The following is a 14,685-nucleotide window of genomic DNA, read 5'->3' as shown; positions in this document are numbered from 1 at the left end:
TTGTTTTGATTAAGGCCATCTCTCTTACTTGGGAGAAGGAGGAAATTAAACTAATTGTTTTACATACGCCTTCACTCCACGTGGGCACTGAGTCAGCTGTGAGATGTGTAATTCACAAGGAAATAAAATCACTGATTCTGGGAGGCACTCACTCATAAGGTTACAACTCCTATGCACTAACAACTACTGCAGGGGGCGCCAAATCTTTCCTGTAAAGGGCCCTGTTGCAACTACACTCAACTCTGCCATTGAAGCACAAAAACGGCCATAGGTGGTATGTGAAGGAATGAGAATGGCTGTGTTCTAATAAAACTTTGTTCATAAACACTGACATCTGAATTTTGGATAATTTTCACACGTCTCGAAATACTATTCTTCTTTCAGTTTTTTAATTTAATTAATTAATTTAATTAATTTAATTTTTTCAATTATTCAAAACTATAAAAGCCATTCTTAGCTCACAGGCCATACAAACACAGGCGATGGGCTGGATTTGGCCCGTGGGCCGTAGTTTGCAGACCCCTGATTACTGAGTTCTTCATACCTTCAGGCACTGAGGTACGCACATTGCACGCACGATTCGTTTAATTCTCACAAGAATCCCAAGGGGTAGGGAATGTTATTATGGCCATTTAAGAGATGAGTAAACTAAGGTCCAAGAGGTGGCACAGCCTGGGGATGATGGGGCCAAGATCACAGCTTTTTAGCCTCATTGTCTCCAATTAATAGGCTGTTAGAAGATGAAATGTTGAAGCTTAAAAATAGAAATGTTATTTATAGGGCTAAGCAATTTAAAGCAATTTTTATAACGTTTCTTTATTTTCTTGAGAAAAAATGTTACTTTCTTACGTTTCTCTATCAGCTTTTGTGTTATCTTTTGGTATCAATAACTTAACTAACTCATGTTTATATTTCTGTTTTAAATTTCACACTAGAAAATGAAATACTTCCTGTTTGCCTGTTAGAGATCAACTCTGCATTTTAGCATGTGAGCTGCAAGAGACACCGGTTCCTCAAACAGGCAATGACACACAAACATCCAAAAAGAAGTTTCTCTTCAAAAAACTGGGAACCTCAAAGCTAACTGATGCTCCAGATTTAACCTGCAGCTTTTGAATGTGAAGTTCATGGGAAGAAGAACTCGTGGAGTTCCTTGTCGCAGGTTGCTGAAATAGAGACTTTGACTCTGTAGCAAATAGCTAGTAAACTCATGAGAATTTTCTGGAATTATGAGAGACCTGAGCTTTGCTGAGCTACTAAGTCTGGTTCAAAAATGAAAGAGAGATAGAGGGAGGTAAAGAAAAACAACAAAAAAGCAGATTTCAAAGCTCTTTCTCTTAACAAGAATCATCACACGGCCATTCTAATTTTCGCTCTATGTCACAGACAACATTTCCGGAACATATTGGGATTTTCAACATCTGTTCAGTTCCAGAAACTAAATAAAAACGAAAACCCAAACCTTATTCATGGCAAGCAAACAAGAGACATCTAGAAAAAGCCAAACATATTTTGCTTTGGCAAAATGATGATGATCAGTTCCTAGCTGAAGCTGTGAACTCACTTATCCCCATTATAAAGCTTTCCAAAGACTGCACTTCTTTCAGAGCAGAAAGCTGCTGTTTTGGGTCTGAAACTCATGAGGCCAATTTATTCATTTCCCTGGAAGATGTTTTGGCAAGATACATTTTTGTGGTGTCTCATATGGAACCATCTCCTTCAGACATGAATGCACTGCCTTGAAAGTTTTGACCTTTGCTCTAGAAGATTAAAGGCCCAAACTGCACTGAGGCTCAACCTATCTCTCTCAGGTGTAGACCCACGGGGTGGGCTCTCCAGCCCAAGACTAACAGTCCCGGCATCTGTTGCAGCAAGATGCTCTCACGGCCACTGCCACCCTCTGTCCCGGGTACCACCCACGGTTAGTCAAGAATCTGGGTTGCCATGGAAATAAAGGTGAAAGAGCAATCAAAGTAGAATGAAGCAGAGGGTGCAGCATCATTGTCCCTTGAGGAAGTGTAAAGATGTTCTTATGTTTAGTAGACTCTTTCAGCCCCTAAATGATAACAAATTATACAAACAGGTGCTCTGATTTTGCATTTGGTTTGCACTGATTCAATGGGCATTCCAAATATTTATCCAAAGTTATTCCCCAGTGGTCCCTAATCACAGAAAAGGGTGAAAGAGTCTCCAGCAGATGCACAACACTTGGAGCATGCAAGAACACAGGACTGCAGAGCCGAAACGCCCAGTGGCCCAACATGCGGATGTTGAGAATGGAATGATTCTGTCATTTCATGCGTAACTTACATTCTCCTCTGCACCTGTGGGGACTGAATCCTCTTTAACTGACTAAAGGGAAGATAAAAACAAAGGTAAGAGTCAGGATGTTACCAAAAAATGAGGGGTTAGTTGGGCTAACAGCCCTCTGGTGCAATTCTTGGTCATCAAATTGCTTATTTATACCTGGTTCCTAAAAGAACTTGAAGGAGGCTTACGCAGATGTAAACAGTACAGCAAGATAATATAAATTATGTATTTTCAAACGCAACAAAGGGAAAATAAACACACAGATGCAGTCAGGACACAAATGGAGTGAGGACAGGGGTTGCTACAGAAAACACAAACCACAGTCTTGGCTGTGGGTAAAGAACACATTTGCCTTGACATTTTCTCACAGCTGATGAAGAAGGAACTATGATCAATCATGCAACACCCAGTCACTGTTAGGTAGAAACAAGAGAGCTGCTCAGGAAAGTAAGTCCAGAGAAACTCATCCCATGGTCCCCACAATGTAAGCAGGCACTATGTAATAAGCAGGGTTCTCAGCCTTATTCTGACATAGCACAGTACCCAGCATCAGAAGCTGCTTCTTACGTCAGCCCTCAATATGGGCCAATTTCATCAATTCAGTTAAAACACTTCTATGGAGGGCCAGAGAGCTGGAGTCCAACACATCCAACCTCAGACACTGTTAGTCCCAGCAGTAATTCTGGCATACACAGTCCTGCCCCAAACAGGAAAGCAGTTATCCCGATTCTATCACAGGTCAATGCCACAACCATCACGTCAATTTGCCAAGCTCCACTTCAGAGGTCATCTTTGCATTTTTCCTGCAGTCCTTATTAAACTTTTTTGGAGTGGTGGTAGTGTTTACAGACCACTTTGAGATTCACTTGACAGATCTGGACTCTCTTCCCAGAAAAATAAACATGAACAACGTATTTTGCAAATGATTTCAGGGTGTTTCATAGACCCTTGCATCTCTTCTCTTGGATTCCAGGTTAAGAACTCATCCCTATATCTATTTTGTTCCCAGTCTTGCCTTTGTTTTTGCCTTTAAAACATCCAGTGGGAGGGGAAGAAGGGAACTGACATTTACAAATACATCTTCTGCACTTGGTGCTTTGTATACATTATTTCACTTAAAGTAGCCCCAAGTGGTGAGGATGGCGATCTTCATTTACACAGCCAGAAATGCAGTAAAGAGAGGTGAAGTCACTTGTTCAAGGTGGTACAGCTAGAAAATGATGGAAATGGTTCTAAGAGCTAAGTTTTCCCCCTGCCATGATGACTTCAAGGATGAGAAACGCACTTTTTTGGTGACTGTGTGAGCTCCTTTCTCCAATACCAGACTTGCTTTCTTTCTAGATGAGATCTTCAGCTAGGACATTTATTTCTACTTATCTACTTCTCATATTGAAGCTTACCTGGGCACAAACATGTCTTTAAAAAGGATTGTGGCTTCTCTGGAAGCTTCTGATTGTCAGGAAATTATAGAACATTTAGAAGGAATTGCAGGTAGTGTAGCTTTCTTGGAATTACACCCCTTCTCCCTGAGACCAGTTGGATGCTATTTAATATTATGAACAGGTAAAGAATTAAAAGATATTTTAAAAGCCAGACCTTTTCAAAGCTGACGCGCAAGAGTTTCAAGAGTCAATATACTGTCTATGTTAGGCTGAGAGAACCCTCCCACTATTTAAGAACACTGGTTTTAGTTTTTCAAACCCTCTTTCCTGTCCCAGTTGGTTGTAATGAGATGAGTTTGTGTCTTTGGTTTCCTGTGTCTAGAAAGTTCTCAGCCATTGATCGCTCACTGTATTTCAGAGGAAGCTGGGAACTTGATGCAGGTGCTGATTAGGAGCAGAAAGACCTACTTCTGGACACTGATGTTTCCATCATCTTCATTATGATTTCAGACTTCCAGATCTTTCTGAGGTTTCAAAAATTGGCATTATAAATATTGTCTGTTCCAAGACAAATTGCTATTTCATATTTTAAAGTTACACTATCCAGCACAACATTCCTTATTTTGGGAATTTGTCCAGTTGAGCACTTCTTAAACTTCAACTGTTTGCATACCATTTGCACAATTCTTAACCTGCCCATGTACCACCTGAATTTACCTGATATTATTCTTTAAGTTGACTTACGTTTTTACTTAAATAAATATATTTTAAAAGAAAACATCTTATCATTATAGTGAATGCAATATCAATGTCCTTGCTGTAAATAGAAGTATGTATTCAAACAACTGCAATGCATAAAACAAAAACGCTTATTAAATTCTAATTATTTTTAAGTCTTTGTTAAGAAGGGAGATCAGCAAGTGTTAGTACAGTGAGAAATGCCTGTTAATATCAAGAAGAGACTTTCTTCTTAATGTTACCAGAGGAATTGGAGTAGAGTGGAAAAGGAGATAACTGCATACTAGGTGACTGATCACATTTTTAGGGCTGTGCCCAAGGACCATTGGAAATCATTTTGCACATTTTTGTACATTTGCACACTGGCCTATGAGTGTAGCCTTGACGTCAGCAGTGGCTGAAATATCCTGTTAGTATAAGGACCCAAAAATGGGTAATGAGAGGCGAGGTTCCTGTTCCTCTTTGGTATTTGGCACACGTAAAAGAAAACCTGCTCAGAACCCAAGTCTAGAGCATCTTGGACTGTGGAGTCAGGTTCAAACTTACTGTTTTAGTTGTACAACCTTGGGCAAGTTAATCACACCTCTCTGAGCCTCAGTTCCCTTACCCAAAGGTTGGCTATTAGACTGTCAATCATAGGGTTGTTCTAAGGACTAGACAAAATAAAGCACGTGAAGGGAAAGTCACGGCTGAAGCAGAGCCGAGACTCACCTATGTTGGGTGGCTGGGGTCAAGCCACACAGCTCCTCTTGGTACGTATATGAAGACCTTTGTGTACATGGGAGTTGGAGACACTGGAAGGTGTGTTTATGGTGGGGAGGAACAACTTGAACCATGTCTATAATTAGGGTTCAGTCCCCTATAGTCTCTTCCAGAAATCAGAGTGTATGTGGTGGAGCAGAAATAAAGATTTCAAGCAATGGACACCAGAAAGAGACTTCGCCCGTGGAAATAAGGACTCCAGGGGAACCAGCTACCCGCAGGGCCAGGTTCTGGGCAGCGTGCTGGTGGCTGGTACAGCAATTTGGCTCAGCTCAGCTCCCCTTGAGCTGAGTGTGTGCTGGGGAGAAGAGGGCTGTGTGGATGCTGCGGACGGATCTTGTTAAATAGTGTCACTCTGTGGCCCAAGCAGCTGCAGTGGGCTTCTCTTCCCGGAGCTGAGCATAACACAGAGAGACAGTTTTCTCCCCACTGCTTTGCAAGTGGCAGGTGAACTGTGGCAGGCTTGTGAGGAGCAACAGCAGGGACAGGTCAGGCGAATTGGCATGGATCTTCTCATTGGTGGCTCTGGTGGCAGTAGTGTGGCTCGGGAGTGGTCAGCCAGTAGAGACACATGGCAGCCCCGACTGATTCATGATCACCTTTCTTGGATTCCTAGAACTATTTGGGTGGGATGAGCAGGGGTGTAGATTTATTTATGTCCATCAGTCTACGAGAATCGCTGGTATTTATTTTACATATGTAAATCACTTAGCAAAGGCACTGCATATAGTGTGTGTTCAAGTAATGGTAGCAATTTTTATGAACACTGAGGAGAAGTGGCATAAGCTAGGCCTATTAGACCTATTTGAGACTTTTCTTGACTAATTCCGTGGTGTTTTTGAAATTTCCTTAAGTCTGCTCGGGGCAGATACATGTTTGCTCCTGAATGCCTTATGAGCAGACATTTTTAACACTGCTCTTTGGTTATGTTAGGTTCCAGAATTGGAATGGGATAGGGGATGACAAGGGTCTCAGTTAAAATCTCGATGATATGTTCCCTATAGCACAGTGGCACACTGACATTTGTAAAACAAAAATTCTAGCTCATGCTAACTTCAACCCACTGTGCTGATATTTTGAGATCTTTATTGTTCATATTTTGGACTGCATTAATGAGCCCACCCAGCTTGTAAACTTGGTAAGTGTGCTTCACAGGTCATGGACCAAGTTACAGACAGAAACTGAATAAACAGGGCTGAGGGCAGATTCCAGAAGCCTTCCCAAAGAAAGCTTCTTGCATGTGGTTTTGATCTGTTAATAAATATTCTTTGTTGGCTTGCGTCTCTCCATCTCGTGAACATGCATCAGATGCAACTCTAAAGAAATGAAAAAAAAATAGTAATACTAACAAAGATAATCACAATGTTAACAACCCACATTATTGGGCTATATGTGAGGCAGTGGGTTACGTGTTTTACATTAGTATTCCATGTTGGTCTTCAAAACGGAAGCAGATCTCCCTTAATTTCTAGGCCTCTGCTCCAACAGCTGTTAAACTTTGCTCCTACCCCAAAACCATAGCTCCCTTTGAAAAGGTTTGAGATTCTCCTCCAGAGCTGACTGATATACTACAGTATCCCTATCGAACCAGTTCTTTGAGCCAAGCCTGGACCTCACATTTAATGTGTGTTTGTCCCCAGCGTGGTTTCCATGTGCAGCACACAATGACAAATGAAGGCCTCAGGCAACTTCTTCCTTTTCTCCTTATGTTTTCCACACAGCAGAAAGCCTATGAGCTGAGGAACCAGCAGTATCAGATTCCAATTCATTATTTTCCACTGCCAAGGACTATGTTGTGATGGATAACCTCTGAAGTGGAGGAAAGATCACTCTTCCACACCAGGAATGTGTTCCGGAAGGGAATCTCAGAGACAAGAAGAAAATTGGACGGTGCTGCTGACGAAGTGACTCACTTCAAAGTCAATGAAAGAGAACGATTTAAAAGTGCAAGTTCGGTTTCTGCAGACCAAAAGGCGTTTATTAGGGTCTCAAACTCTCCGGTCAGAGGAACAAAATTAGCTTGGGGGCAAATCAGGAAACACACAAAGCATGGGATTTTCATTCAAATCTCAAAACCAGAAACACTTCCAATCTTCTTCAATGAACTGGACATCTGGCTATTATCTGGTGAGTCTAAAAATTGTCCAGCCTCATTAACAACAACAACAATAACAAAAATCCAGTTCGAAATCTAAAGAATCCTGTTTGGAGATTAATATTGCTGAGAATAAGGATCTAAACAGCACATAAATCTATCAGTTTAAACTTGAATAACAAGGGTTCCTCTCCTTTGAAGAGCACATTCAATTCTTAAAAGAATATTTCTTTAAAAAACTGTCACATGGTAGCACTTAAGTCAACAGACACCCCTCCTGTTCTTAGCAGGTCTTCTGGAAGCATCATTTGATCATGTGACAGCTGTTCTGACTTCATTTATTTCACAGTAGCCCCAAGACCTCTTCTATCGAGTCTAGATATTTCAGTCCATCTTTCCAGTGTTTCTGTAATTGTTCACCATATGCCAGGCTCTCTTAACCAGGATCCCTGTGGATTCTGGGATTGAATACAGGATTTTGTATTTGAAACAAAAAACCCAGATGATTCAGAGGCATTTTTAAGTTCTCTTAGTCTATTTTGACCTACACGGACTGCTGCCTTTTCTAAACACCCATAGTTTGTAACTCGTACTCCACAGATTAACACCGGGTTCCCAACTTCATTGTTTGGAATGGGGCTATCACTCACTGAAAGCCAGTTACTTTGCATTCATTTTCTGACTCAGTCCTCCCAATAATCACGGAAGGTAGGCATCACTGCCTACTTTCAGAGCAGAGGAACGTGAGGCTTGGAGGGTTGAAGTCATCCGCTCAAATTCAAACAGCCAGTAACTGTCAGAGCTGAGATTTGATTATGTGTCTCTTTGGCTTCAGAGCTCACATTATTTTTCCACTCCATCATCTGTCTCCCCCAAAGGAGAGCAGGAAAAGAGCTAGTCCGAAGATAGTCCAAATGTATCATTTGCTAATTTTGTGCGTGCACACACTCATACACACATGCATGTGCATGCATGTGTATCTCGTTCCTCCACATGGATTTCAAGTCTTTCGATGGTAGCAAATGAGTCATACACTTGTTTTGTACGCAGGATGCTTACTGTTGGCACCAGAAACCACACATAGATATTCAGGTCATGACCTCTGATTGTTCATACTTGAAGAAATGATGATAACACTGTTCACTGAGCACTTACTATGTCTCAGGTGCTCTCTATGTACAATTATTGGACTCTTATAACAACGCTGTGTGATAAACACTGTCCCCATTTTACAGGAAAGAAAATAGGGGCTCTGAGTGGTCCAGTAAATTGTCCAAGGTCACACAGCCCAATCTTCCCGACTCTGGTTGTTATGCAAGACTGGCTATAGACAAGATTTTTCAAGATCATCTGTTCCAAGTCTTTCATTCAACAGATGAGGAAAAAGAAACCCAAACAGGGTAGGTAACTTTCTAAGGTTCCAGAACAAATGGTATCCCAATTAACCCAGAACAAGAAAGAGCATATTTAGTCCAGGTAACTGGATTTTAAACATTTTTTGGCAAGTAATATAATTCGAAATTAAGTTTCTCAAAGGTTATTTTTATTTTATAATAAGAACTACTTCAGCAATCAAGATTATAAATCAAAATAACTTATAATTTTATATCCATTGTCTGTTGGGGAAAAATTCATTTCTGATGTTCATAATTGCAGACTTATAAACTTCAAAATTAGTTTGCTGAAAAGCTTCTCAATCAAAAGATGGGAAGGAGAACTTGGAGTTAGTTAGTGGAAATATAATTTTCTACTGTTTCTTCTTGTTTGTTTTTCAAAATTTTTATAAGGATGATTTTATACACAAAGCTTATTCTAATTTAAAGAAACGAAAACAAAGGTCTTCATTTTGTTTCGTACTAGAACGTACGTCCCCCGTGAGAATGTAAGCTACAAGAGGACAGCCATCTGTTCACTGCCTGGTACTTAACACGAAGTACTTAGCACAAAAAAACTCAGCACAAAGAAAGTGATTAAAAATACTGTTGACTGAGTGGATCTTCCCTATTTTACTTCCATATAGAGCTATTCTTTCTGATTGGGTGAAAGAAGGAAAGACAAGATTTACAAGTGATTTGGTTTTTAGTTTCTCTTAACTTTATTGTTTTTATAATCAATTAAAGGAATAAAGCCAGATAATCACGAAAAAACAGTGAGACTGAACTAACTGAAATTCTGTCACAGAGAGGTGAATGTCAAGTGGTCCTGCCTTTTATTTTCAATGGGAATAGCTTGATTTTCAAGAGGAACTAACATACCCCTTACAGATCCCAAAGAAGGAAAGATAAAGTACTCAAGGCTTAGTAGCTTAGAAGTGTTCCCAAACTGGACGCTACAGAAAGATAAAGAGGTGGGCATGGTTAGTGCCTCAGCCTTCTTGAGTGCACAGGAAATAAATGACATAGGTGACAGCGACTGTTCATTGGCCACTTCTATGCTAGACATGGTGTCAGGGTTTTACCAGCATCTTTTCAGTTAATCTTCACTTCATTTCCATGACATAGGTGCTGTTATTATTTGTATTTTATAAATTAGGCAACCGAGGCTCATCGAGGTGGACTGGGACTCAAAGTCAGATCTGCCTGACGCCAACCCTTACGGATGTGTTCCTCCAACTTCTGTCATTTGCCGGCCTCCTATCTGGTTTTTGCCACATCGTATGCACCATCTGTGGCAGCCACGGAAGTGTGCTGCTCAGATTCCCTGCATGAGGGACAGCCTCTGACCGTCATGCTGTCAGCATCCTTTACAGTGTTAATGCTGAGGCTATGCTCTCCCTGGCTGCTCCCAGGCAATGACTGAGCACAGCAGGGTACTGGGCCTCTCCTGCCCGATGCAGGACTCCCCGTGTGGCAATCTCTGCTCTGGGATTCCCCACTGGTTCAGCACCAACCTCAATCTGAGGCTCTTCCCACCTTCTCCTCCTTCCTTCCCTCTCTCCTGTCACAGGTGTCAGACCCTCAGTGTGGTCTGCAGGCTCTCTCTACCTTCCCCTGCCCTCTCCTTTTTGTCCTTCACAGTTGTTTTCCTTCAATTAATCTCTTACTCATCAATTCTGCCTCGGTGTCTGCTTCTCGGAGGACCCAGATTTACTATTATTTACTTAATATCAGTACCATTATTCACGTAACACTTTTCTTTTAATTGGGTTATTTTTTTTTTTTTTTTTCCTGTAAGGAATATCAGCCCTGAGCTAACATCCATTGCCAATCCTCCTCTTTTTGCTGAGGAAGACTGGCCCTGGGCTAACATCCATGCCCATCTTCCTCTACTTTATATGGGATGCTGCCACAGCATGGCTTGACAAGCAGTGCGTTGGTCCGAGCCTGGGAACCAAACCTGCGAACCCCGGGCCACGGAAGTGGAGCATGTGAACTTAACCGCTATGCCACCGGGCCAGCCCCTAATTGGGTTACTTTTTAAACTAAATACATATAGTCTCACCTTGAGCAAAATATATGTTAAATTGAGTTTAATGTGCTAGTTCTATTTTTCCTAATACACTCAATTTATATATATGTGTATATATATGATTATTTAAATAAAAATGTTTGACTATGAGTCACTTAACTCATCTCTCTTGCCACCAATATACACATGTAACTCATTTGAAAACTGTTCTCTACATTATATTGCTGATAAAAGATTTTTAGAAATGAGTAATTGATGGTTGTTGAGGAAGGAGGATTAGAACAGAACGCCAAATGACATCATCCACAGTTTTCATTAACTACTAGAGTTTGTGTTCCGGGCAGAAGCTAGAAGGAAGATTTCTGTACAACAGGAAATAGACAGGAAAGAGTTTCAGAAATCCAGCTGGATTCTAGACCAGAGAATAGAATTAACACCACAGTGGCGTCTGTATTTATCACCTGCTTGCTCAATGTATGCCAAGTGGCATGGATGTTTTGATGAAGTTACTAAATTAGATTTTTCCAGCTCAGTGAATTACACCCCACCCTCTCACCCCTGACTTCTTGCTCATCTTTCGGCCACATTTAAAACAGGCAAGAGTTCTGAACATGTGTGGCAGCTGGGGTTTGCTCAGCAATGATGATCAAGGAATAGCTCTCAGAATTACTCAGCCCCACCCACTCCATTTTTCGCACGGCTCCTTGATTCTAGAAGGGAAAAAAATCAGACTGTGGTTTGCATTTTCCTATCAGAGAGCACATTGTGTGCCTGCCCTGGTGGTAAACTGGTGGGCACGTTTTCCAAAAGGAGAGTAAGACCTAATGGCTCATAACGACTGATTATAACTGACTGGGGAAAGAGAGAGAGCCAGCCCAGTGGTGGTCCATCTCACCAGGGTCAGCACCCTCAGAGGAAACCAGGAGGAAGCCAGAGTAATAAACCATTTTGGAAAGAAAATGAAATCATGAAATACCACAATTCTCTGTCATGAACCAGAGTCATTTCAAGAATGAAAAATTCTACTTGTTCATTTCCTTTTCTTTTCCATGAAACACATGTTTATAACATGATAGGCATTTCATTCTTCCCAGGAGGAAATTAGAAGTCTTCAACTCAATAGCTATTTGTGTCATTTTGGAGAAGAAAAAGAAACTCCATACGTTGTTGAGTATGTCGATCGGCCCAATAGAAATAATTTCTCAAGACATCCTTGCTTCAAATACTCTTCAAATCTGGAAAATAGGACTTACCTTTTTCCAGAACAGTTTGCCCAGAGGCAGAGAGGTGGGTCCCCCCTTTTCCTTGGCACCTTCCTTTGCTGTTTCAGTGGAGGGAGAATTCTTGGCTGCCCCTTGGGTCTCCTGGGGTACAAAGTTGGCTTTGTCTGACTTGAGGTCGGCTGAAGTAGTGGGTGACTTTTCCACACCCTAGAGCGTTAAAAAAATTCAAAATGATCTCAAGATCTCAAAAGTGAAAGATCCAGTTTTCACAAACACAGGCTGGGGTTATGCATGTTAATTTTCTTCATAATTTTCTGTATTTTCCAAATATTCTATGTGGATGTGAATTCATGTAAATCTTAGAAAAAATCAAGATACTTTCCTTTTGGAAAAAACATATATAGAAACCGTTATTTATCATGTTCATGCAAGTAACTTATTAGGAGTCAAGGTGATCATAAGAGGCACTTTGCTGTTAGAATGTTAGTTCATATCGAGGCCATTGGTCTTCAAATGGTTTTGATCATGTTCCCATCAGTAAAAGCATTTTGAATATGCACCTCCAATACATGCATATTTGTGTGTATTATAAACATGAATTATTTTACTAATCCAAATTAGAAATTAAAATAGCTATAATTGAAAATAGAAGTTCTGAAATTTTCCTCCCATACTCCACTCTGGGGATCACTGGTCTAGGCTATAAAGTACGTGTAAGGCACCTAGACTGAAATTCAGCAAATGGGTCTTGGGTTGGAAGGGCATCTAGAAAACCCATTTCTTCCCTTTTAGATGTAGGCTCCACATCTAAATTAGATGTAATTGAATAGATTGTAATTGATTTAAAATTTCAAATGTTATTCATTTGGTCCTTATTCTCCTCTCTTTCCCTCCTTTTCTCTCCCTCCTCCGTCCCCCTTCTCTCTCCCTCTCTTTTTCGCTCTCTTTTCCTCTCCCCTCCCTTTCCCTCTCTTCCATCTTCTCTCTCTCTCCCCTCTCTGAGTGGCTATACTGAGATCCAGTCCTCAGTGACTAGGCTGTTACTTCCCATGCTGTGCCACCTCCTGAATCTTGGGATAAAGGAAGAGTTAGAAGAATTATAGTCTCAATCTTTCTCGACATGAGTGACTATTGCATTAAAAATTTTAACACTAGGTTCAGCTGACCTAACCTCATCATCTTAAGCATCACTGTTTTATGATTTTTGTACCAGGGACTTGTGACACAAACCCTTAAATTCCAGGAATGTCCCATCTTTGACCACATTCTCTGACTAAAAGGAAAAAAAAAAATCTAGCAGTAAAAATGGGGTGTGGAAAAATTCAAGAAGTTTGATAGTATTTTTGATGTTGGAAAGAGGCTTAGAGACCATCTAGTCCAATGCACGAATTTTCACAGAAGGGGAAACTGAGGCCCATGATCTGCCCAACATTAAAAAAGGGGCATAACCTGGCCTCAGATCTGGACTTCTGGCTCTGACCTCGTGCTCTTTCCACGCAGCACGTTGCCTCTCCAAAGGGCGTTTGCAAATAACGTGAATTTTACTCTTTGACGCAAGACAGAACATCTTCTGTGCTGACTTTTCTGATACTAAGAGGGAGTCATTTATTGAGCAGATTCTAAGTTTGAATCAGGAGACAAAGGGCCAAAGTATAGAAATTACTTTTATGATAATTGATCCTGAAATAACCCCAGTTCCATCTAAAAGTGTTCAAAACTGCATAACACCAGGATTTAAAATAAACTATTTATTTTATAGACAGTGAAATCAAAATGGCTGAGCTTATAAGATCCTGTATTTATATGTGTCCAAATGGTCTTGGGCACCTTGTGCTGTTTTAGCTCTAAGTAGTAATTAAATTAAAGAGGAAGTGCCCTCCACCAAGTGGCTTGCTTTCTTTTTCAGAAAATATGAGAAAGCATTATTTATTCATTTATTCACAAAAAAGGCACTGAGTACCTTCTATGAGCTATGATGAGTATTAAGTGCTGGGGTTACATGTCCTCACGCAAAGAAAGATGCTAAGCAAATAATTTCACAAAAAAATGTAAAACTTCAACTGTGATAAGTGCTATGGCATGGGGCCGGGCAGGATTTGGTGCCTAAAAAGAAAAAGCTAAACCAGAGAAGTAGATCCAGTCACGATAACCAGGGAAGGGATGATGGGTGATTGGAAATGACCTAAGGGTGACTGGAAATTAACTAGAGAAGGGAGGAAGGGTGCTCCATGCACAGGGAACAGCATGCTCTGACACTGTTGACAAGGATCTGAGGAGTGGGAGGGAGGCAGAAAGAGCAAGGAGTGGCCAAGCTTGGTCACTTCCCAACATCAACCTCCCCTGCTGATTTCCTGGGAGAATCCCCATTTGCTCAGGGGTCCGTTTTGGACCAAGAATCTGGGGGATTGGGGCTGGACTCCTTTCCATTTCTAAGAAAGGGGCTGGTTTAAGTCAGTCATTAATCCTGTTAATGTCATTACAGCAGATGCTCAAATGCTTGACGACCACATGCTGTTTTGATTTAAAGTCTGTTGCTCAGCTTTTTACAGTCTAGATGCTGAGTTTCTGTCCAGCTCACGGCTGCCCCTTCATATGTGCTCAGACTACTCAGCCAAAGCCACGTGGGGGGTTGCAAAAAAAGCCCCCCAGGTTCTGGAGTTCTAGAATTTCTCTGGGCCAGGTCCAGGTCCAGTTTACTTAATCATCACAGGCCTCTGGCTTGGGTGGTTTTACCACTTCATTTTGTCCCCCTCAGCCTCCCCTCTCC

The 14,685-nt window shown here is 41.1% G+C and overlaps 1 protein-coding gene across 1 annotated transcript in view; it reads right to left on the bottom strand.

Moving 5' to 3' along the window:
* Positions 1–14,685, bottom strand: part of BCAS1 (brain enriched myelin associated protein 1) — a 109,699-nt gene that overhangs the window by 28,551 nt on the left and 66,463 nt on the right. Inside the window, exons 7-8 of the mRNA XM_014787328.2 lie at positions 11,949–12,125; positions 2,311–2,352 (exon numbers count right to left, since the gene is read on the bottom strand). Coding sequence (XP_014642814.2) covers positions 2,311–2,352; positions 11,949–12,125 — 219 coding nt within the window. The remainder of the gene's footprint in view (positions 1–2,310; positions 2,353–11,948; positions 12,126–14,685) is intronic.

The sequence above is a fragment of the Ceratotherium simum genome, chromosome 21 (assembly GCF_057802395.1).
Source record: "Ceratotherium simum simum isolate JZ-2026a chromosome 21, ASM5780239v1, whole genome shotgun sequence".
NCBI lineage: Eukaryota > Metazoa > Chordata > Mammalia > Perissodactyla > Rhinocerotidae > Ceratotherium > Ceratotherium simum.
The sequence above is the reverse complement of the archived record's forward strand: the minus strand, read 5'-3'. Positions and strand labels throughout refer to the sequence as shown.